At 26.5% G+C, this 22,766-nt stretch overlaps 1 protein-coding gene across 2 annotated transcripts in view; it reads right to left on the minus strand.

The window, feature by feature from the left end:
- Positions 1-22,766, minus strand: part of LOC117167239 (organic solute transporter subunit alpha-like) — a 70,861-nt gene that overhangs the window by 9,599 nt on the left and 38,496 nt on the right. The window contains exons 2-4 of one of the 2 annotated variants that reach the window (XM_033352024.1): positions 15,208-15,577; positions 10,561-10,756; positions 4,031-4,262 (exon numbers count right to left, since the gene is read on the minus strand). In XM_033352024.1, the coding sequence (XP_033207915.1) occupies positions 4,031-4,262; positions 10,561-10,756; positions 15,208-15,322 (543 nt within the window). In that variant the 5' untranslated portion in view covers positions 15,323-15,577. Of the gene's footprint in view, positions 1-4,030; positions 4,263-10,560; positions 10,757-15,207; positions 15,629-22,766 lie in introns of those variants that run through there. The other variant, XM_033352025.1, reaches the window with a different exon arrangement.

Genomic DNA, 22,766 nt, shown 5'->3' on the forward strand with positions numbered 1-22,766 from the left:
AATATAGAATTATGTATTGCCATTTTAGCTTTATTTGATATATTTTTACTTCTGATAAGGGGACCTGCTCTACCAATAACCTTCTTACCTTCGTTTATGCATCTATCTAATTCCTCATCTATCTTCCCATCCCTAATAAATAAGCTACCAAGGTATACGAACTTATCAACTTGTTCAATTCTCTCAATATTCTTCTCTCAATATTTAATAAAATATTGCATACTGTTGTCTCACTCTTTCCTTCGAACACCATAAATTTTGTTTTATTTGCGTTAATTTTGAGGCCCACGCTCTTCATGCTTGCATCTAGTTTATTCAACATTCTTTGTAGGTCTTCGATAGACTCTGCCGTAACAACCTTATCATCTGCGAACGCTAACCCTCGTACCCTTACTGTTTCGAGATCCACACCCTCTTCGTCGAAGAGAGCCATTCTTAAACACTTGTCAATAAATAATATAAATAACCATGAAGACATAACGCATCCTTGTCTAACTCCTTGAATAATATCGAACAGTCACTCAGTTTCCCATTCACTCTTACACTCGCTTTGCTACCTATGTATATTGTTTTTATAGCTTAAATTGCAAAATTAGTGTTTTCAAGTGATTTACATAAAAATAATGTAGTTTTTCTGGTACTTTAATGCACAAATTAATATTCTTGAGTATTTGTTTTTTAAAAGCATTTTTTTAAAGAACATAATACTTTTTAAGCCTTCTTGTGCAATTTTGTTGCACAATTTGTTTTTTTTTAAAGTTTATGTTGGTTTTAAAAAAATCTACTTTCAAATGTTAATCATTGACTTTTTCTGAATTTTTTTTATTCAGCACCATGTTCTTTGAAGAATTATAATTAGATAAGTTCTTAAATATTATTTTAGATACAATTTATGGAAATTTTTCTTCATAGCTATTTTATAACGATTATAATCATAATTATTCTTTATATGCATACTTTTCAAAATTAACTTTTATTAAATATTGCCTTTTTTTCCTCCTATTTTCAATAAAATTCACCTGTTTCTCGTTTTTTCAATTAAATTCGAACCGAATTCATATAACCCAATAAGAAATTCAAATTATTTTTCGTATGAAATTAATTCTTTTTGTTTAAAGTCTACTATTGTATTTTTGGTACATTAATTTATCTATTTTGGTTAAAACTTCTATGTTGAATGAATTATTATTTTCTTGGAAAATAAAATATTTCGTAAAAAAATATCCTTGCAAGTCCAAAACTTAAACGCTTTGTAGAACATTCGTCTTTTTGGATAGAAAATTCGTATTTTTTGAAGTAGAAATGTTCTCTTTTGGTTAAATATGAATTTTGTTCATTAAAAATAAACTGCTTTGTTAAAAATGCAACTGTTTTCTAAAAAGCTCACATTTTTGGCTAGAAAATTAAAATAATTGGTTAAAAATGCATCTCTTTTTCTTTAAAGTTCAATCTTTTTGTTTGAAGATTCGTCCATTTAGTTTAGAATATTCATATTTTTAGGTTAAAAATTAATTTGATTGTTCTAGTTAGAAATTCAACTATTTAGTTAAAAATGAACTTTTTTGTAATTAATATTTTTCGGTTGAAAAGGTTATCTTTTTTTGTTGAAACTTACACTAATTTAATGAAAACTGCAACCATTTGTTTGAAAATTAATTTTTTTTGTTTAAATCATATTTTCTAGTTAAAAATTTATTTATTTTTTATGTGTAAAAAATCGTCTTTTTGTCTGAAAATTTTAATTATTTTGACAGAAGATTCATCTATACATTCGGTTTGAAAGTTCGATTGTTTCGAGGAAAATTGGTTTATTTTTTTCTTGAAAATGTAGTAATTTGTTATAAAATCCAATTATTTGGTTAAAAAATTACTTTTTTCTACGAAAATTTTTATTTTTAGAATGGAAGTACAATTGTTTTGTGGATAAATCGTTTGTTTTGTTTATATTCAGAATTTGGTAAAAGTATAACTTTTTTGTTTATAAATTATATTTAAGGACTTAATTGCTTTGTTCAAAATTCAATTTCTTTGCAGAAGATTCGTTTTTTTCTTTGTTTAAAACTTTATGTCTTCTCGTTGAAATTTAAAAAATTGTGTTGAAAAATAAAATTCATTTGAAAGTTATAAAGCATGGTAGAAAATTCAATTTTTTGATTGAAACAAGTAATTTTCAATCAGAAAGTTAAATTTTCGACCAACTCGTTAAACTTTTAAGCTAAAAATGAATTGTCGACGAAACAATTGAATTTAAAACCCGGAATTATGCGTTTTTTTTAAACAAAAAAGGTAATTTTCTACAAAAAATTCGAATTTTTGTACCAATTCAAGCCTTTCCAGAGAAACAATTAATTTTCAATCAAAAAGATGATTTTTCTACCAACTCATAAAACTTTTAAGCCAAAAAGGACATGTCGACGAAATAATTGAATTTAAAACCGGGAAATATGCGTTTTTTTAAACAAAAAAGTTCATTTTGCTACAAAAAATTCGAATTTTTGTACCAAGTTTTATAAAGTTAAAAAGAATTTTATTGTTAAATTCGTTTTTTGTGTTGGGCATTTGGTTGAAAATTTCATATTTTTGGGTTGAAAATTCAACTATTTTGTTGAAAATTAACTTTTTTGTTGAAAAATTCATATTTTGCTTTAAAATTCAACTATTTTAATGAAAAATAACTTTTTTAATGAAAATTATTATTTTCGGATAGACAATTTAATTTTCTTATTGATATTTTAATCTCTTTCTAGAAAATTTATATATATTGATTGACATTTCAAAATTTTTGTTAACAATGCAACTATTCGGTGGAAAATAAACATTTTTATTGAACATTTGTGTTTTCACGTTGAAAATTAAAATAATGCGTAACAAATTTATCTTCTTGGCTTAAAAATTAAAAATTTTATCACAAAATTTAACTATTTTTTTAAAGTTCACCTTTTGGTCCAAAATTTAATTTCTCTGTTACAAATTCAATCGTTAAGTAGAAAATAAGTTTCCTTGTTCAAAATTCATCTCCCTTGGTTCACGATTCAACTATTTCTTTTGAAATCCTTTTTTTTTGTTTATATTTAATTGTTTTTGATTTAAAACTAAAATATTTTTGGTTGAGATTTCAACTATTACATTTTTCGTCGAAAACTCATCTTTTCGGTTGAAAATGCAACTATTTGGTTTAAAGTTTATCTATTTTATTGAAAATGCAATATACTTCGAGTCCAAACCTTAGCAATTTAAAGCGTTTTCAATGGAATTTAATATGTTACCTACGTCCTACATTCATTTTATTTGAAAAAATGAGCCATTCCCTTATTTGAAAATACATTTTTTAAGCCAACATAAACTTAAAAATGAAGAAAATTATGCAACAAAATTGCACAAGAAGATTTAAACAGAATGAATAAGTTCCTTAAAAACCTTTTTTTGATAAAAAAATGCTCAAAAAAATCAATTTAAGAAAAAAATGCACTAGTGTAATTCTCTAGCGTTCAGTTCTTTCGTCATTTTCAAAAATTCGATTCTTGGCCAATTAAAAAATTCTCTATTTTCATGAAACACGAGATAAAAGATAATTCTGTGTCTCCTATTTCGAGAGTATTTTTGTCTGTGAAGTCTGAATATACGGACAAAAATGTAGAAAGTGAAAGTTGTTAAATCAAACACCTTCGTCCAAAAAGATCTGCCATCTTAATTTCTTCTGTCTCTGTCAAAGCAAGTCTAAGATAATAGAAAACGTAGGACAGTCAAGTGCAATATTTTCATTCCGGATCCTAAGATCTTCCTAACAAGTTTAGATTTCGAAGGGTAGAGAAAACTAAACGTCGAGATCCTTGTACTGGTACCTGTTTTGGTCAAGAGGACATTATACCTGCCATAAGCTATATGGGAAAGTCTATAATTTATGCCCTTAGAATTCTGCCATATATTGGCCAGGACGAGCCAGGAGACTGGATTTTGAATTCAGTGACTGGAGTGGTCCAAGCTGCTGGAGGAATCCTTGAAAAATTGGAGAAGAATGGAAGAGGGCTACCTGAACGATAGGAAGTTGTAGGACCGAAATCCGAAGCCAGGACAAATTGGTCTCGGTCATCTCAAGGGCCGGGAAGGGCAGACAGGGCCAGCAGCAACACGGCAAGACATTTAACATTAATGGTGGTGCCTTCGTGACCTTTCTGCGGCCAACGTCGATTAGAAGCAGATACAGGCTGAATAACGCTATCGTTAGCGAGATTTGAGTCAAAGCCTCTGACAGAATTTGAGCCCTGTTAGAAAAAAAGATTAATTAAAAAAAGGGTCTTTCCTGTTTAATCTCAAATTACAGATTCCGAGATTAGGCGTAAATTAGGAATTCTGGAAGAGTGATCAATTCTTTCTCAATACGTCAACACTACTTTTCGATGAAATTTTTTTCAATCCTTCCCCTATTTCCCTGCGTTTCCTTTTTTTTTCAAATTCCCCCTTTTTTCCCTATTCTCGAAAAACGTTCTACTTTTCTTTTTTTTTTGCTTTAAATATATGCTTCTGTAGTCTAGTCTAGTCTAGTCATCCCGAAAAATTTGAGGAGTTGGAAAAGGGGATGGACTGTTCGTCCCGAAAATTCGAGGGACTAGCCAAGCTTATGAAGAATATTTGACTACTCATCCCGAATTTCGAGAGGACGAGAAGATTCGTTAAAAATACGTTATTTGAAGATAAAATTGTTGGATTTACATTTGAAAAATTATTCTATTCAAATTTAAAATATACTACCACGAGTGGTGAAAGGCGTGAAATTGTTTTTTTTTATCTTGCAGAATTATCTATTATAATTCAATTAACTTCTTTTTAATTTTGATAATTTCAAACTAAAAAATTTAGGATTTAAATAAAACTTCAGAAGTAAAATATTTTTTCGTTGAATATATAAAAATTAAATATGTTTGAAATTGTAGGATGATCTGCATGTCCATATTGAAGTTTATTATAGTTTAAATTTAAATGAAGATTATCACTATGTAAAATATAGTGTGACAATTATTGTTTAATTAGAGCAAAATACAGACAATAATTACAAGATTTATAACTGATTCTAATAACCTTTCTTGATTGAACACTGTAAGTTCTATCACTTAAACAATTTAAAAAAATTACAAAAAAAAAACAGCTTTTAACAGTTCGGCTAATTAAGGAAAAATATACATTGCATATAATATTTAATTAATGTAGATATCTCTTTATTCTTTAAATGGATACTGGTTTTAAGTGCATTTCAAATGAATATTTATTGAAATGAAACATTTTTTATCATGTAATATTAGACAACTTCGATTTATTTTAATTTAATAATTTATGAATTATCAATTGTACACGTACATTTTTTAAATGTGAACCATAATTAATTCTAGATTTCAAAAATATTGCTATTTAAAATCTAACAATATTTATGGAAACAGTTTTTTCAAATATAGTGCCAAATAAAATGGATCATTTCTTCAATTCTTATTTAACTTATTTTAAACATTCCTAGAACTCTAAGTATTTAAAAATTTGACATGATTCATTTTAAAATAGTTCATGTTTTTTAATAATAAGAAATTTAAATCCAGGGATGAGAATATTTATGAAATTTTCAATGATTTCTACACTATTGTACCAAGAATTTTAATAGATTTCTACAGAATTTTAGGTAATAAAATAAAGGTCATTTCAATTTAATTTTAATTAAAGCTTTTTATTGTAAAAGGCAGGCTTGAATCATTGGATTTTTCGCAACAGAAAAAATCTAAATTCGCAAAAAATCGGCTAGATTACCTGAGAATCTTATAATTCAAAAAAAATTTGTCTTATTTATGAGAAAAAATTGATAAAAAATCAAGTGAAATCGTCGATTCTTCGACAATTGACTTATTCGAATAATCGAAAAAAAGATGTATTAAAAATTAAAAATAATATTAATATAAAAAACATTCATTTTTTAATATTATTTATTTTTCACAAATTCAACTATTTGTTAAAAAGCCTTTCTTTTTTGTTAAAAATGTAACTGGTTTGTTGAAAATTCTTCATTTTTTTTACTTTTTGTTGAAAAATGAACTATTTTGGTAGAAAAATAAGTTTTTTGTTGAAAATTTAACTATTTTTGTAAAAATTCGCTTCTTTGCGGTTTAAGAATTCACATCTTTTGGTAAAAATTATATATTTCTGGTTAAAAGTGCAACTATCTGGTTGAGAGTAACCTTCTTTTTTTGAGAATTCGACTATTTTGTTCAAAAATTCGTCCTTTTTTATTGAATTCCACTATATTTTATTAGAAATTAAAATCTTTTTTCACTGATTTATTTTTATTTGGATTAAAGATTAATTTTTTTAACCAAAGGCTTAACTATCTAGGTTGAAGACTCATAACTTTCAAATAGAAAATTCATCTGCTTGAGTTGAATTTTGTTTGTTTGTGTTTCAAATTAATTTTTTCAACTGAAAATGTAACATTTACATTTTTTATTTGGCTGAAAATTCATATTTTTGGGGTTGAAAATTAAATTGCTTTTCGTAAATTTGGTCTTTTGATTAAAAGTCCAACAATTCAGATAAGCTTTCTCTTTTTTTTAAGAAAAATCTTTATTTTATTGTAAATTCTGCTTGTTGAAGAAAATAATTATTTGGTGTTTGCAAATTCAACTGTTTTATAGAAAATTGGTAGTTTTGGTTTAAAATTGATCTTTTTTAATCGAAAATTGCAATTTATGTTGAAATTTTTTTGTACTTTATAGAAAATTCGTCTTCTTTGGTAGAAAATTCGTATTTTTGATTGAGAATTTATCTGTTATTTTCAAAAATTAATATTTTTTAGTCAAATCTTACAAAAGTTTTCTTTTTAGTTTAAAATAAATAAATAAATTTGAAATTTTTAAATTTAAACTTAAAATTATTTTATTCTGTGTACAGACGATTCTATCTCAACACAAGTTACAAGAAAAATTATGGTTTTTAAATCTACATCGACAGGAAAAATAAAAAAATGTTGAGGGAAAAATCAGGGAAATTCAGGTTATTGAAAATAAAGTTTGGCGGATGCTCTCTTCAAATTTAGGCTTAGATCGTTATAAAAAAAGTTTTATACGATTTAAAAATACATTTTTTAAAATAACATAAAATTTTAAAAAATGGTGCAACAAAATTGCACAAGAATGCTACAAAATAATATCAAAAAAAAAAAGATAAAATAAGATATATATGTTTTCAAATAACATTGTAAAACGGCTTATTAGAGGCAGATGTATGACAATTGAAAAAAGAGGGAGAAATAAAGAAAGAGACAACCGAACCGCACCTGCTTCTCGCAGTTTTATTATTATTTATCCATCTTTTTTATATTACAAAGAGAATTGAACTTGAATGTAATTATTAAATAATTTATAACACTATTTACATTTTTATCTTTAACATTTCAAAGAATTGATTGTATCTTTCAAAAAAATTAAATAAACTGATAAAATTTAATGAAAATCTCAATCAAACAATATTAAGAGTTGATTGAACAGTTATTCGGTTTGAAATATCTGATGAAATTAAAGTCAAAAAAGCTTCAATTTCAATCTATAATAAAAGCTTATCTTTTTTTTTTATTTCTTTCCTAAAATTCAGTAAAAGATTTGATTTATTTGTTCTAAAAATGATTCTTAATCGCATTAAAGATAAGGAAGAAATTTTAAATTAAAAATTGTTTTTTCGTGTTAAGATTAGGTATCTCCTCGAATATCTCATGAGTTCTTAGAAATATCTTGTATTTCAGAAAAGCCTATTCTAGGGCTAGACTAGGGCTGAACAGACGACTTTTTTCTGTCTTCCATCATTAGCTGAAGGGATCAATTTTTCTTTTTTTCTCCTATGATTCGAATAGGCACTTCAAACTTATCTTTTAGTTAGACAGTTGACGTTAGACCTTTAGACTTAGATCATTAAATGTCATAAGGTTCGTGTGAACATTTTTTTTAATTTAGACACATTTTCTTCATCAAACATATACGAAGTTTTTAAAAATATATCTCGAATTGTAGTGTTGCGTAGCTTTGTGGGCCGTTAAACCCTATGTCACTCTTTAGTGTGTGTGACTAAGGGGGGATGGGCTAAGGTAGCTTAAGATATTACACATAGAAAATATATGCATGTGAATAACATTTTTCGAAATGGTTTGCCCCGTGTCTTAAAGAATTCTTTTTTCTTTTCTTAAATTAGAAATTGATTATTACAGAATTCAAAAAAAATTCCAAAATTGTTAGTTGAAATTTATTTCTTTTTCATTAAAAATTCTACTAAAATATTCGTTCATTAGAATTCATGTCTATAGGTGAAAATACGACTATTTGGTAGAAAATATCATTATTTTGATGTAAATTCGTTTTTGTTTCAGTTACAAATTAATTCTATTAACAGCCAATTTGACTAATACATTTACTCTGCAGAATGATAGCTTTTAGTTTCAAAATAAAAATATTAAGTACTTCGACCAAAATAATCTTTTTTGGTTGGAAATGCAACTGCTGCGTTAAAAGTTAAACTATTTTGTTTAGCATTCATTTTATAATGGTTAAAGATTTAACTTTTTTTAATTCATTCTTTTTTTCTGAAAATTTATATATTTTATCATATAAGCATATATTCATCTTTTTGGGTGTAAAATTAGGCTGCATAATTTAAAATTCAACTAATTTGTTGAAATTTGAACTCATTTGCTGAAAAATTATTTTATTGACTAAAGATCCAACTCGTTGGTTAAAAATTGAACTATTTTTTGGAAATGGTTTTTTTTTAATTTCTTTACTCAAAATTTAAATTATTACATTATTGATTGGAAATTAATTAGTTTTAGTTTGAAAATTAACTATACGGTTTAAAATTCAACTTTTTTGTTGAAAATTCAATCTTTTGATTAAAATTGTATTTCTCTCTTGACTGTGAAAACTTTCCTGGTTAAAAATTTGTAATTTTGGTTTAAAAATTCATCTTTTTTGTTGAAACTTTGTTAGTTTGTTTAAAATGCACATTTTTGGTAAAGGAATGTATTCTATTTTGGTTCAGGATTCTACTATTTTGTTAAATTTCTCTTTTTTGACTAAATTTATCTTACTATTTTTGAACAAAAATAAAAATTTTTTTGGTTAACACATCGAACATTACATTTTTGATTGAAAATTTATCGTTTTTAGTTCACAACTAATTCACCCGGTTGAAAATTGATTATACTTTGGAGTAAATACGTCTTGTTTTTTAAAGAAAATTACTCTTTTTGATTGCAAAAATTAAACTATTCGGCTAAAAATTTGAAGAAATTTGTTACAAATTCAGTTTCATTAAGTTCGGAAAAATGGTTTGGTTTAAAATTTAAGTAATTTGTCGAAAATTTATGGCAGAAGAATGATTGTTTTCAGTTTAGGAATTTACTGTTTAGTTTAAAATTAACTTTTTTTAATGAAAACCCATATTTTTGGGTTAAAAATTCAAAAGTTTTATAGAGAATCGCCTTTTTAATTGAATTTGACTATTTTTACTATTTTATGATTTAAAATTAAAATCTTTTTCGGATAAAATGTCAATTATTATATTTTATGTTAAAAATGAATTTTTTTTATTGAAAATTCAACCACTTGGTCAAAAGTTAAATATTTTTCTTAAAAATTAATTTTTTTTAAGATTCATAATTTTAGTCAAGAATTTAACAATTTCAAACAATTGTTTAAAAGTGCAACTGTTTCTGATTGAAGTTTAATTTTTTTAAGAATTTGACCAATTGGTAGAAAATTCATCTTTTCAGGTTGGAAATGGAACTATTTAATTAAATATTCTACTACTTTAATGAAATTTCCCTATTCTACTTGAATGTTCAACTTGTTGATTAAAAATTAATTTTTACGTTCAAAAATTGACTAATTGTTTCAAAATAAATTTTTTTACAGAGAATAAACTTTTTTGCTGAAAATTCATCTTTTCGGGTTTAAAAGTCAAATATTTTCTAAATCATTTGACTTTTTAACTTTAAAACTCAAAGCATTCGTTTAAAATTCATCTCTTTTAGTCAGAAATTCAACTATTTGGTTCAATTTTTTTTTTTTTTAATCAATTTTGCATCTAAAAATTTAATCCAATTTTGCTAAAAAGAATTAACTGTTTTTAGATTCCGATTTTGCTATTCAGTATAAAATTCAACTATGTAGTTTAAATTAACTTGTTGATATTATTATTCCCACATTTTCTTGAAAAAACCACCCAATTTCCATTCCCCTTAGAACTTTTTTTAAATATTATGTTCATATGTTTTATATCTTATTTTGCGAGTGTATAAAATAAAATGAAAGAAAAAATTTTGACTTAAAAAGGGGGTGTGATGTTCGTATTTGTGACGTTACGCCGGGGGAGGGGGCAAGCACCGTGTGATGATCTGTGACAAAAAGACGATAGGGGTGGAAAAAGTTTTATAAATAGCGTGTCCTAGTTTTTGAAAGGCCTCTTCAATTCGTTTTTTTTTTAAATATAAATATTTTGGCGTCTAATAGAATTTTAAATTGAATAAATTGTTTAACTCGCCTGGGAATAGCTATAGCTAGTAAACTGCAGAGACTGGCAATTGGGTATACGGAGAGTATAATTGCACTGTATTTCTTGTAGGACCTTGTTTCTTTTTGAAAAAATATTTTGTAAACTGCATCAGCAGAGAGGTAGAGTGTCACTAGTGTTATCATTACAGAAATCACTATCAATCCAATTCCAAAAGATCCTAAACCTGCAACAGAAAATAAAGTTTTAAAAACATATAATAAACAATATTCTAATTATTGTAATGCATGTAGCGAGAGACGCCTAAGAAGAAAAACCTTGGATACTAATTAGCTCGAGTGGAGAGATTTGTATAATGACTTTATGAAGCTCTTCGTCTGAGTTGATTGCTACAGAAATTGATTAGCGACCTTGGTCGAAGCAGTGTTGCTACCGAACATGTAATTTACATAAACAATACGAGAATTATAAATTAATTAAAATAATCTTAGAATTTATAATTATAATTTACATTTTTTGTTTTTTATTCTGCAATTAAAATTTCATCATCTACGAAGCCGAAAATCACAAAACCAGAAAATTAATTATGAATGATACTTTTAATTGTTTATCATTTATATAATAATTTAATTTATTTTTAAAGTTATAAACATGCTTAACAAAAGTTTAAAACAATTTTAATTTAAGATCTAAAAGAAATCTACTTTCTGATGAATACTTTTATGAAAAATGAACATAATAAAGATTCACAATATAAACTAGACTTCCAAATTACCTCATTTTTCGGCCCATTAGAAAAAATACATTAAAAATTAAAAAAGGAGGAAAATGAAAATTGGCGATTATTATTTATTCAGAAAAACTTCCAGGTATGATTAATCGATTATTATGCTACTTAAAACTCAATAACTGTAATTAAAAACAGATATGTAAATTTGGGTTTTTCCTTGAAAAAAGCTTACTTTATCTAATTTTGCATTCATTAGTGAAAAAATGATAAACATATAAAATTGGAATAAAAAGCAATAATTTTAACAACAAACTTTGTTTGCTGATCCCAATATTTAGTTTTGTTGATTTAAGAAACATCCTAAAATCTTTCAATAATATCAGTTATATTTCTCCATTTCAATTAATTTCTTCCAAAATCATAATTTTGAAAATTCAATCTATTTAAATATTTCTTGAAAATTAGAAAATTGTAAATATAATCTTCTTGTGTAAAAGTGTATATATTATAATCCAGTATTTTTTCACACAATCATCACGATACTAATTAAATTCCTGTTAAAAATCACAATTACAATCTCAAAATTAAGGAAGTTGTATTTATAATGTATATTTAAAATCAATAAAAATTGAAAATTAAAAGTTAATATGTTAGAAAAATGATTTTTTTTAAATTTCCTCTAAAATAAAAGAAAATGAAATTGAAGATAAATATTGCTAAATGAATTTAATTTTTTTTAATGAAGAAAAATGACTCTATCGAAAAATATGTGGTGCAGTATTCAAAGTCATACCAACGAACATACATTTTTAACATGAAAACTCTGATTTTTAAATGTTTTCTTTTTCAATAAAAATAAAAATGATCTATTTCTGGCACTTAAATTTTTGATAGTAAATTATTGCAACAGTATCAAAATCAGTTTTATTGACTTAAATGACTGCCTCGTTTTTGATTATTTTTTATCTAACAAGATGCAACTTTAAACGCAAAGACATAGATATAGATTAGATTAGATATAGATAGATTTTTAAAGACTTGGAAAAGAAAGCTTTTTAAGAATTTTGAAAGGTTTCAAGAGATAATTGAAAAAGATTTTAAAACATTTCCAAAGATTTTAAAAACTGTATAAAAAGAACGTAGAACATTTTTTCATTTCTCCAAGATCAGAAAATTTTAGAAAAAATTCGAGTAAATTTAAGAGACATTTAGAAGCTTATAAAACATTAAAAAATAGTTTAAAACTGGGAAAGACTTTTTTTAATTTTAACAAAACCTAGATTCTTGAAGGTCTAGAAAAAATAGTATAGAAACTTTTTCAGAATTTCTAAAAGGTATCAAGAGAATTACATAATTTTCTTAGTTTTGCTAATACATTTAAAATGTATTTTAAAAGGAGTCTTAAAAATATTTCAAAAAATTTCAAAAGATTTCAAAAATTTCCAAATAAAAACCTTAAGGATTTTGGGGCAATTTTTTTTTAATCTGCATAATTTGTAAAAAATTCGATAAACTTCTAAAAGTTCTAAGTATCTTCTTTTAAACTAAATAAATTTTTTCCTGATATTTTGTAAACTCCAATAAAATAAAAACATTTGAGATTCTTTTTCGACATATCTGAAATCTTCGCAAATCTTTTGGAATTTTCTTAAGCTTATAAATATTATACTCGTCTAACTTTCAAAGCAAACTGATAATATACTTGTTTACTTGCTCTTATAATTCAGAAAAAAATGTAAATAATTATCCGTATTTTTATTAAAGATTATTTTTCCTCTAAAAGCAAAAAACTATACGCGATTGATGATGCCGGAAAGAATAAAAAATACATACTCTATCGGTCCCGGTAAGGAAATAATTACGAGTATCGTAGAAGATTCCAAAACAGTTAAAACAAAATGTAAATTTTTCAAGATTTGGAAAAAATAGAAGCTTTTTAAGAATTTTTAATGGTTTATTATTTTTAGGATAGAATTTTAAGCCCAAATTGAAGAAGCTATCATCATATTTTAAATGAATTCCTAAAAGTTTTAAAAAGAATTTAGAAGATTTTGATGCAAAGTTTTTCAGTTCCGAAAGAATTAAATAATTTTCTTAATCTTAGTGGGAAAATTAAATATGATTTTTTATGTTCAAGGAATTAATTTTAAGTGAATATTTAAAAACATTTCGAAACATTTTAAGCAGTTACTGAAATTAATAAAAAAAAGAATCTAGGGCATTTTTAAAATTTTGCCGAATATGAAAAAATGGGAAAAATTTGAATCGTTTAAAAAGATATTCAGAATTTTTTAGAAGATTCAAAAGTAACTTAAAAATTGAAAAGATTAAAAATTTTGGTAAGCAAAATGTAGATTTTTAATTATTTTGAACGAAGAGTTAAAAAGCTTTTTAAGAATTTTAGAAATATTTCAAGAGAATAAAAAATTTCCTAGGATATCTAAAAAAATAAATTTGTTTGGTGCAGAATTAAAAATTTTTCAAGGTCCTTTTTCATCCTACCGAAAATCTTCAAGAATATTTGTAAATTTTCTCAAGAATCTTAGGAAAATTATATTTACGTAACTTCATAAATAAACTGCTAACACTATTTACCTTATTCTCAGATTTGAGAATCTAATTTCAGCTCGAATTTAGGTTTCGAAAAACTTTTAACAAACAGTTACTCAACAATTTTCTTTTGTATCTAATAGAGACAGATATAGATACATCAGGATTGGATACTATCTATAAATTAATTTATCTCTTAAAGCGAAAAAAGACACACACGCATAGCGCTGGATTAATAATCTTAGTAAAAATAAACAAAAATATATTAAAATATGAATGAGGCAAAAAATACAATTTTCATAGTCACGAGATAAAAAAAAGTGCTCTATATTTTCCTCGAGTTAATTAAAAGAAAATCTCAACTCTTTCTAGCCTCTCGTGTGCATCTATATATTTAATACGCCGTAACTCGCAATGCATTTTTCATCCGAAACTTTCACCGGCGCGACGCGGGCACCAGCACAATTTTCAGGCTTCGTTGAATATCGTACACATAGCTGAACGATAATCATTTCATTTTCTCCTGTTAAATTTGATCGTCGAACATTAGGCTTATAAGCGATGAATTCTTAATGCACTGCTAATTCGAGACAGTTTTGGGGCTATTAAACCATGAAAAAGTATCATCAGTAGTAAGTAACCTTGATCTAGGCCCGAAACGGGAAGAAAAAAGTTAACTCATCAGAGAAAAAGTTTATGAAGGCTCCACCGCGGTCTCGTCCAATTTAATGAAAGAATTAGGAAATTATATTAAATTATATAGAGGTGAATCAAGCTGCTTGCAGTTCGTACAAAAAGGGACCGAGGGTAGCGGATAATAACATTTTAATCGGGCCGGAAACCTTATAATGAATCTTAATAGGCGCTTAGGCAGTATGAAAACGATCTTCAAATAATAACCCCGATTAGACTTTAGATTAGACTCATAATACTTACAGTAACTTTACATCTGAAGATGAAGATTTCAAGAAAATTCGTTTCTAATTCTTTTTTAAGTTTGTTAGATTTTGGGCCAATTTAGGAAATGGTTTTTTGATTACCGTCGGAAGTTTAATTTTTTTCTCACGGATAAACGCAGATCCTTAAAAAGACGCCGGTTTCGGTCTAGGTTTGAATTACAACATTTTTGAGACACGAAAACAAATGAACAATAAAAAATTTTATTGTTGAAAATGAGATATAATAATTTTCATTTGGTCAGGTACGCTTTCTTTAAATTAAAAAAAAGCGTTAGTGATAAACAAAAGTATTGTATCTGGGATTAGAAACTAACTTTTAGAAAGTTGGAAACGTTTTTCGGATGTTCAGATGTATTAAAAATTAATAAAGTACATAATTTCATTAAATAAATTAATATTATGATTAAAATATATTATATTTTTGAAAATTGTACTCACTTCCCAAAATTTGCTCAGTACTCGGCATGATGTCTTCATCGCAGGAGGCTTGAACTCTCCAGTCAAATTCTTTCATTTTTAGTTGAGGCATAGTATCCATCATGTTGTCCATCATAGTATTTTAACTATTGCCAAATAATGTTTTCTAAGATTTTTTATTAAAATAAAAATTCTTCGTGTTATAACTGAGCACCGTTCGATACGAATGAATCCAGAGAATCTTGAGCACCTGGCTGAACAGTGAGAGTAAGTCCCCACTTGCGTCAAAAAGAGTGTTGTAATACAGATTATCTTATGGGAATTTACTCCAACCAGGGCTGCGATCAAAATTCATTAAACTTTCTCGCCGGTACTATGCGTCTTTTATCGACTGGAAATGTTATATATTAAATATTTTAATATATTTTTTTATATTTTATGATAATATGTGATCTTCAAAATATACTACACACTGAAGGAAACTTTGGACCAGACAACAATAATTTTGCTCAGTGTAAACTGCATGTGGATTGATAATATTGAGTAGCCATAGAAAGCTTTTTTATATTAATAATATATCTTGATAACGCATTTTTTAAACCAGGTTGATTAAATAATTGAGTATGATTTCTTCAATTAAATCATACTTTGTAGATGAAAATGTGTGATTATTGAGAGACAAAGCTGAGAGTTAAAATTAGAAAGAAAGTTTTATAAGATTGAGCGAATTTTTCTTCATCAAAAGATGTTATCAGTAGAATCAGTTCTAATCAGTCAGAAATGTTTATATCAAAGAAGGATACGCAGGTGCAGATAATAAATGTTAACACTGCATTTTTTGGGGTAGAAAGTTTATAAATAGCCGTAAACATTTTAATAAAAGTATGCTTTCACACTCAAAGAATGTTTCAAGATAAAAAATCGTTTTTCTTGATTTGGGTTAAATTTGATTTAAATTGTTATTGATCAAAAGAAATGTTTTTGGATAACTTAACAACAAACTGATTTCTTTTAGCCAACTAAACTTTATTGAAAGTACTTGCTGACATATGCATGTAAATAATTTGGTTTTTCGCCTTAACAAAATTTGTAAATATTCTTAGTCTTGAAGATGTTCCCGTATTGATGTCATAAAATAATTATTGCGAAATTGATAGCATTGGTCTTCTTTCTTTTATTGCACAATTTTTCCGTTTTAGTAATAAACAAAATCTTTTCTATATACTTATAAATTATAATAAAATATGTGAATAAATGTACAATGAGAGCAAAATTAGAACTAATAAGGTTGGAATTATTTAAATGATTTAATTTTTTTTAATTGTAAAATTTTTGTATAACGTATCACTTGATGGTAAGTCTTCTTGTTACCGACTGTTGGTGGTCACTTGCGTTACCTGCAGCAGCACGAAGAAACTATCCACACTGATATACCTACCATTGGCTCGATTTGGTTAAAAATTTCTTTACCTTCTGTCAGTTTCACGCGAAAAAAACTATTTAAAATTTCTAGATTTATATTATTTTTAACATAGTATGTTTTTTTATTTTTTATTACTATATTATTATAATTATTTATATATTATTATATTATTATTAAATAATATAGAATCATCTGGTACAGATATTTCAAATTTTTCTATTACCCTTTTCCACCTTGGCCAATTTTTCGGGTCAATTAAACGCCATTTTTTAAATAATAAAAAGGCAAAAATATAAAAATTAATATTATCATCCATAAATTAAAATTTTTGTTCATTTCACTTTTCCCAGCTTTTACTTTTACTATTATAATTGCTGCTCTTTTACTATTATTTTTACTGACTTTTCAAAAAATTGTACGTGGGTTTTAGTATAATATGTGATTTAAAGCAATTTTTAAATAATTAATATTATTTTTCGGATTTATATTATATAAGACATAATATATAGGTGAATACGTCATTCGATTCAATTTGGTTGTGAAATATTTTTGATGAATGTCTCAATGCCGAATGGTGCAAATTCTAAAAGTCTTTTTTTACGTTCGCGAACCAGATGCGACGGATTATTTGTATAATAAATAAAAACTGTAGATAGATAATAATAAATGAACAGTAAATAATAAATAATAAATACAGGTATAAAATTCACATTGCCAAAGAGTTTACAAAGATTTCAATAATTTCATGAATACTATCAAACATTTAAAAAATACTTCAAATATTTCGGAAAAAAGATTTTTAAAGACTTCACAAAAATTTCAATGATTTCTCAAACATTGCATAGTTTTAATAAATTTTGTATAGATTGAAAAGATTTGACGAAGACTTTAATTATTTTCCAAATATTTTAATAATTTCACATATATTACCAAATATTTAAAAAATATTTTTAATATTTCTCAGATTTCTAAAGATTTTAGAAAGATTTGACGAATATATCACAAAAATTCAAATGATTCCTCAAAGATTTAACAGTTTGCAAATATATCGCAAAGATTTCGGATGGGTTTAAAAGATTTTTCAAATTCTTTAATATTTCTCAAAGATTTCAATAATTTCACAAATATTACCAAACATTTAAAAAAATATTTTTGATATTTCGCGGATTTCTAAAGATATCAGAAAATGCTTACAAAGATTTCACAAACACTTCAATGATATATTCAAGATATCAAACATTTTACAATGAGTTCAAAGATTTTTAATAGATTAAAAATATTTTACAAAGACATAAATTATATGCCAAAGATTTCTATAGTTTCATAAATAATACCACATATTTGAAAAATATTTGGAATATTTCGCAAAGATTTCAGAAATATTTTACAATGATTATTGATTAGAATGATTTTCTAAAGGTTAAAAAAAAGTCGCATAGATTTCACAAAGATTTCAAAATTTTTTACAAACATTAGCAAATATTTGAAAAATATTTCAAATATTTCGCAAAGATTTCATAAAGATTTCGGATAGATTTAAAATATTTCACAAATGCATACATAATTTCACAACGAATTCACAAACACTTCAATAATTTCACAAACGTTTCAAAAATATTTGAAAGCTTACAAAATATTTCATAAGGATTTCAAACATTTCACAAATGTTTAAAAAATGTTTTTAATATTTCCAAAGATTTCAATGATTGTTTAAGCTTGTCATAAAGATTTCAAATATTTTTTATGGATTTCGGATATTTTTTTAAGATTTCACAAAGGCTTCAATGATTTCGCAAAGACCTAAATAATTTAAAAAATATTCCAAATACCTCAAAAATATTAATTTTAATATATATTAATATATAATATAAATATTAATAATAATATTTATAAGAAATTTCAAGAATTCCGCAAATTTCATAAGGATTTCAAAAGATTTTAAAATTTTACAAAGGCATAAATGATATCCCAAAGATTTAAGTAATTTCACAAATGTGTCAAAAGTATTTCGAATATTTCCAAAGATTCCACAAAGATTTCAATGATTTCAAATATTTCTGAAAGATGTAAGCAATTTCACAAAGATTTAAAATGTTTCGCAAAAATTCGGATAGTTTAAAAAGATTTCACAAAGACTTCAATCATTTTCGAAACATTCAAACAATTTAAACAACATACAAAATATTTCAAAAATATTTTTGATACTTTAAAAAGATTTAAATGATTTTCTAAAGATTTCAAAAAGATGTCAAATATTTCGTAATCATTTTGGATACATTAAAAATATGTCTGTAATACTTCAATGATTTTCCAAAGGTTTCAATCATTTCCGAAATATAATCAAATATTTGAAATGTTTCGTCTAGATTTCCGAAGATTTCACGAAGGCAATGATTTCCCAAAGCTATCATAAAAATTTTAAAGGTTTCGCAAAGATTTCGAATAGATTCAAAAGATTTCAATGACTTCCCAAAGATTTCAAAGATTTAACAAAGATGTCAAATATTTGACAAACATTTCGATAACATTTAGAAGATTTCATAAACATGTCATTTATTTCACAAAGATTTCAGCTAGATTTTTGAAAAAATCCAAACGATCTGATGAATTTAATCATTCGATTTCAGAGGGGGACGAATCAATACTTTGCTCCTTCTTGGGCGATTTCTGAGGGGGAAATTGCCCCCTGCACCCCCTAGGGCTCTGCCGCTTTTATCGCGAACATTACAAATTCATAATAAGATAATTACAAAATCAAAGGTTTATTTATTAATATGAATAATGAAACAAAAATGTACTCATTTTATTCTTTATTTAATAAAATAAAAATCGATACCTACGCCCTAGTAAATTAGTAATTAAAAGAAAAAATTTGTATACGGTGTTCATATAAGTTAAAAGAAAGCGATTGGTTGAAAACATCTTTTCTACTATTCTTATCTGCACAGTGTTTTTTAATGAAAACAATATTGAAATCGGCCTTTTGGTGTATCTGTGTCCAAAGCGGATAAAAATAATGATTTGTCAAAAAAAAATTCAGTTTTATCCCGCCTTAATCTCTTCAGTAATGAGCCAGATGGTCACATTTTTGATAAAAAATATGTAGTAAAAGAAAAAAGAAATTCACAAAAGAAAAAAAAAGTTGAATTCCCTGTATTCTGAATTTCTGAACAGTGTGTGGTCGATCTGGCGCAATTCAATTTTTTCTTACATTATTCTTGCTCCGAAACAATTACCCCTTTCAAAAAGTTTATTTATTCAAATGCTAATTGTCTCTTCTAGCGTTATCAAAAATTTGTAGTACTTTTTAAATTATTTTTAAATTCTTCGGTATACAAAGTTTTAAGGCTACACAAATGTATAAACTTGTTTTAAAAAATTCTCAATCTCTACCGATAAAAAGTAGATAGTGAACCTATGTTCTGAAAAAAGTATTTGTTCTCATCGTATTGATTATATTATCCATCATATTTTCGAAATAAAAATTTTGTTTGCATCATTCTTGATCCAAACAAACATATGTTTGTTAATATAGCAAAAATATGATTTTTTTGTACCCAAAAAACTGTCTTCTTAGTGCTTGCTAATATATTGATATACAGATTTGAAATTAATTTATAAATTAACAGTAAATGAATTGACACCATACCTTTGAGTAAATTTATGCTGCATAAATAAGAAGTCTGATTGACTTATTATTCTTTTAAATAGGGAAGAGTAGAGTTAAAACGGCACTTTCTGTGTAAGTCGTTGTTTAATTTCAAAATTTTTTAAAAATCATATTAGGTATTGTTGAAACCTGATTTCAGTTAATTATCAAATACTGCTTTTGATTTTGAATAGAAATGCTCTGTTTTTTAAATAAATGAGAAATTAAATGAACTGATGGCAAATCTCTTGAGCAAAAAACCGTAAGGCAAGTCGACTACCCCTTGGAGCTAAATCGGCATTTCATTATAATATTTGAAGAAAGGAAAGGACACATTAAAATTTTTTTATTATAGCCAAATAGATTCTCGATCCAACAATAACTAATACGTTGTTAAACAAAATTTTTTAAATTCTTAACCAATCATGAGCAGGAATTTGTTTTATGCAACATTTGACTTTGTCGCTTTGGATCAAAACCTTTACGTTTTGAGATCCCCTGAGTCAGAAAAAATGATTTTCACAAAACCGTTTGTCTGTACGTATGTCTACGTATCTGCCTGTAGCTTGTAGGCACAGTGATGAACTCGGTCTCGGCTTAGCCCCGCAAGTCAATTTTGTATTTTAGTTTCTGAAAGATGAAATGAACATACCTCGATTATATAGTGGACGATGATCCACAATCGAAAGTACAATTGTTATCCACAAGTGCCGAAAATAACCTTTCAAATCCGAAAACACGTTTAATGACGTAAGATGTGTCATGTCATTCAGCATGCCATGAAATGTCTTCGATAAATATAGGGCATTAGGGCCCACTTTTATTTTAAAAAAAACGAGTTCAGTAGACTTATATATTTTTGTTTAGAAGCAAATCTCGTGTTAAACCTACTTTCTCCAACATAATTATGAATGCATTCCCGCTTATAATCATAGAGAATCGTAAGCTACTTTTATTAAAATGAAAAACAACATTTATTTCACAGTAAATAATATATACATTTCCCAGGGGGCACAAAACTATGAAAATATCAAGAACGTCCTTGGAACGTTCCTAGAACGCGTCCTATGTAAGGCCAATCAACGTCTCTAAGACGTCCAATTTCCTAAAGATGACCTAAAGACGTCTTAAAGACATGGACGTTCTCGGGACATCTTTCGTGTTGACATTAGACGTTTTAAGAACATCCCTAGGATGACCAAAAGACATGTTATAAGAGACGTCTTGGGGATGTCCAAAGACGTCTCTACGACATCCTTAATTTTTTTGCCAACTGGGTTTTATCTTAAGTTTGATAAAAACATTGAAAAAAATCTGCGCGCTTTGCGGGCACATTCTCATAGAGCGCTACACACGCGGCTCGGTTCGCTCGTAAGTTTGAGCGCATCTAGGGTGCGTGATGTTGTTTCTCGCGCTTTGCGCTCGATGAAATATTAATCTCGCACTTCGCGTTCGATAATGAATTTACTTCGCGCTACGCGCTCGATCTTTGTGCATAGACTATTTAAAACTAAAGGTGAAAGCATCGACAACAGTAACTTGTCAATTGTGCATTCTCTTTTGTTAAAGCTCCTTCGGCCTTAACGAACACATTCTTATCACGTATCTCGTGCTTCACACTCGAGTTTTTCCCTGAAATTTTATATCTTTTCCATAAATGTATTTTATTATTATTCATAACTTACATTTGTATTAAAACAGACGTACTTTCATTGTCCTGTTTGAAAAAATGCGAATTCTTTACAAAAATTTTGTTGTTAAACATTTTATTGCAACTTTAATCGTTTTTCCATAAACTGAATTTGCTCATTTCTAATATTTGTTTATGCCTTAAACTTTACACATACGATCTACTGAACACCCTTACCGTTCTTTAACTTCTAAATTATATATATATATTTTTTTTTTTTGAAAATGTATTTATATACTTGAGAATCTTTGAAATACTGTGAAATTGTTGCATGAACAAATGTAATTTTTGAATTTTCCATTATTTTGCATGCTGTCAAAATTATAATTTTTGATTTTTTAAGAAAATTAAAAAAGTTGTTATAATAATCTTGTAGGGCATTTGGAAATCAAACTTTTTCTTTCCTCGCCTTTTTTCATATCATCTGCTATTTGGCTTCAAAGGTTCATTTTCGTGTGTTTTGTGGAATTTTTTAAATACTTTAACTCTGTTAATTTTTGGTTTGATGAAAAAAGTCAGCAGGATAAATTGTTCAACTTTTTGAATATTATAAAAATTCTACAGAAAATTTCTGAATTTTGAAAAAGTGGTCTCAAAAATTTTCAAAATCTGCCCACATTTTGAATTTTTATCCAAAATGGCTGGCTAACGAACTTAACCTTAAGTTTAGGACACTAAACGAGTGTACCAAAGGCCAATATAATAGATTATATATATACACCATTAAGCCATTTCCCTTTCGGGGTAGGCGTGACTCACTCGGTAGGGGAAAGGAGTAGTGTGTGGAAGGGATAGAGATTTTTCAGATTGATCCAGAA

The sequence above is a fragment of the Belonocnema kinseyi genome, chromosome 2, assembly GCF_010883055.1.
Source record: "Belonocnema kinseyi isolate 2016_QV_RU_SX_M_011 chromosome 2, B_treatae_v1, whole genome shotgun sequence".
Lineage (NCBI taxonomy): Eukaryota > Metazoa > Arthropoda > Insecta > Hymenoptera > Cynipidae > Belonocnema > Belonocnema kinseyi.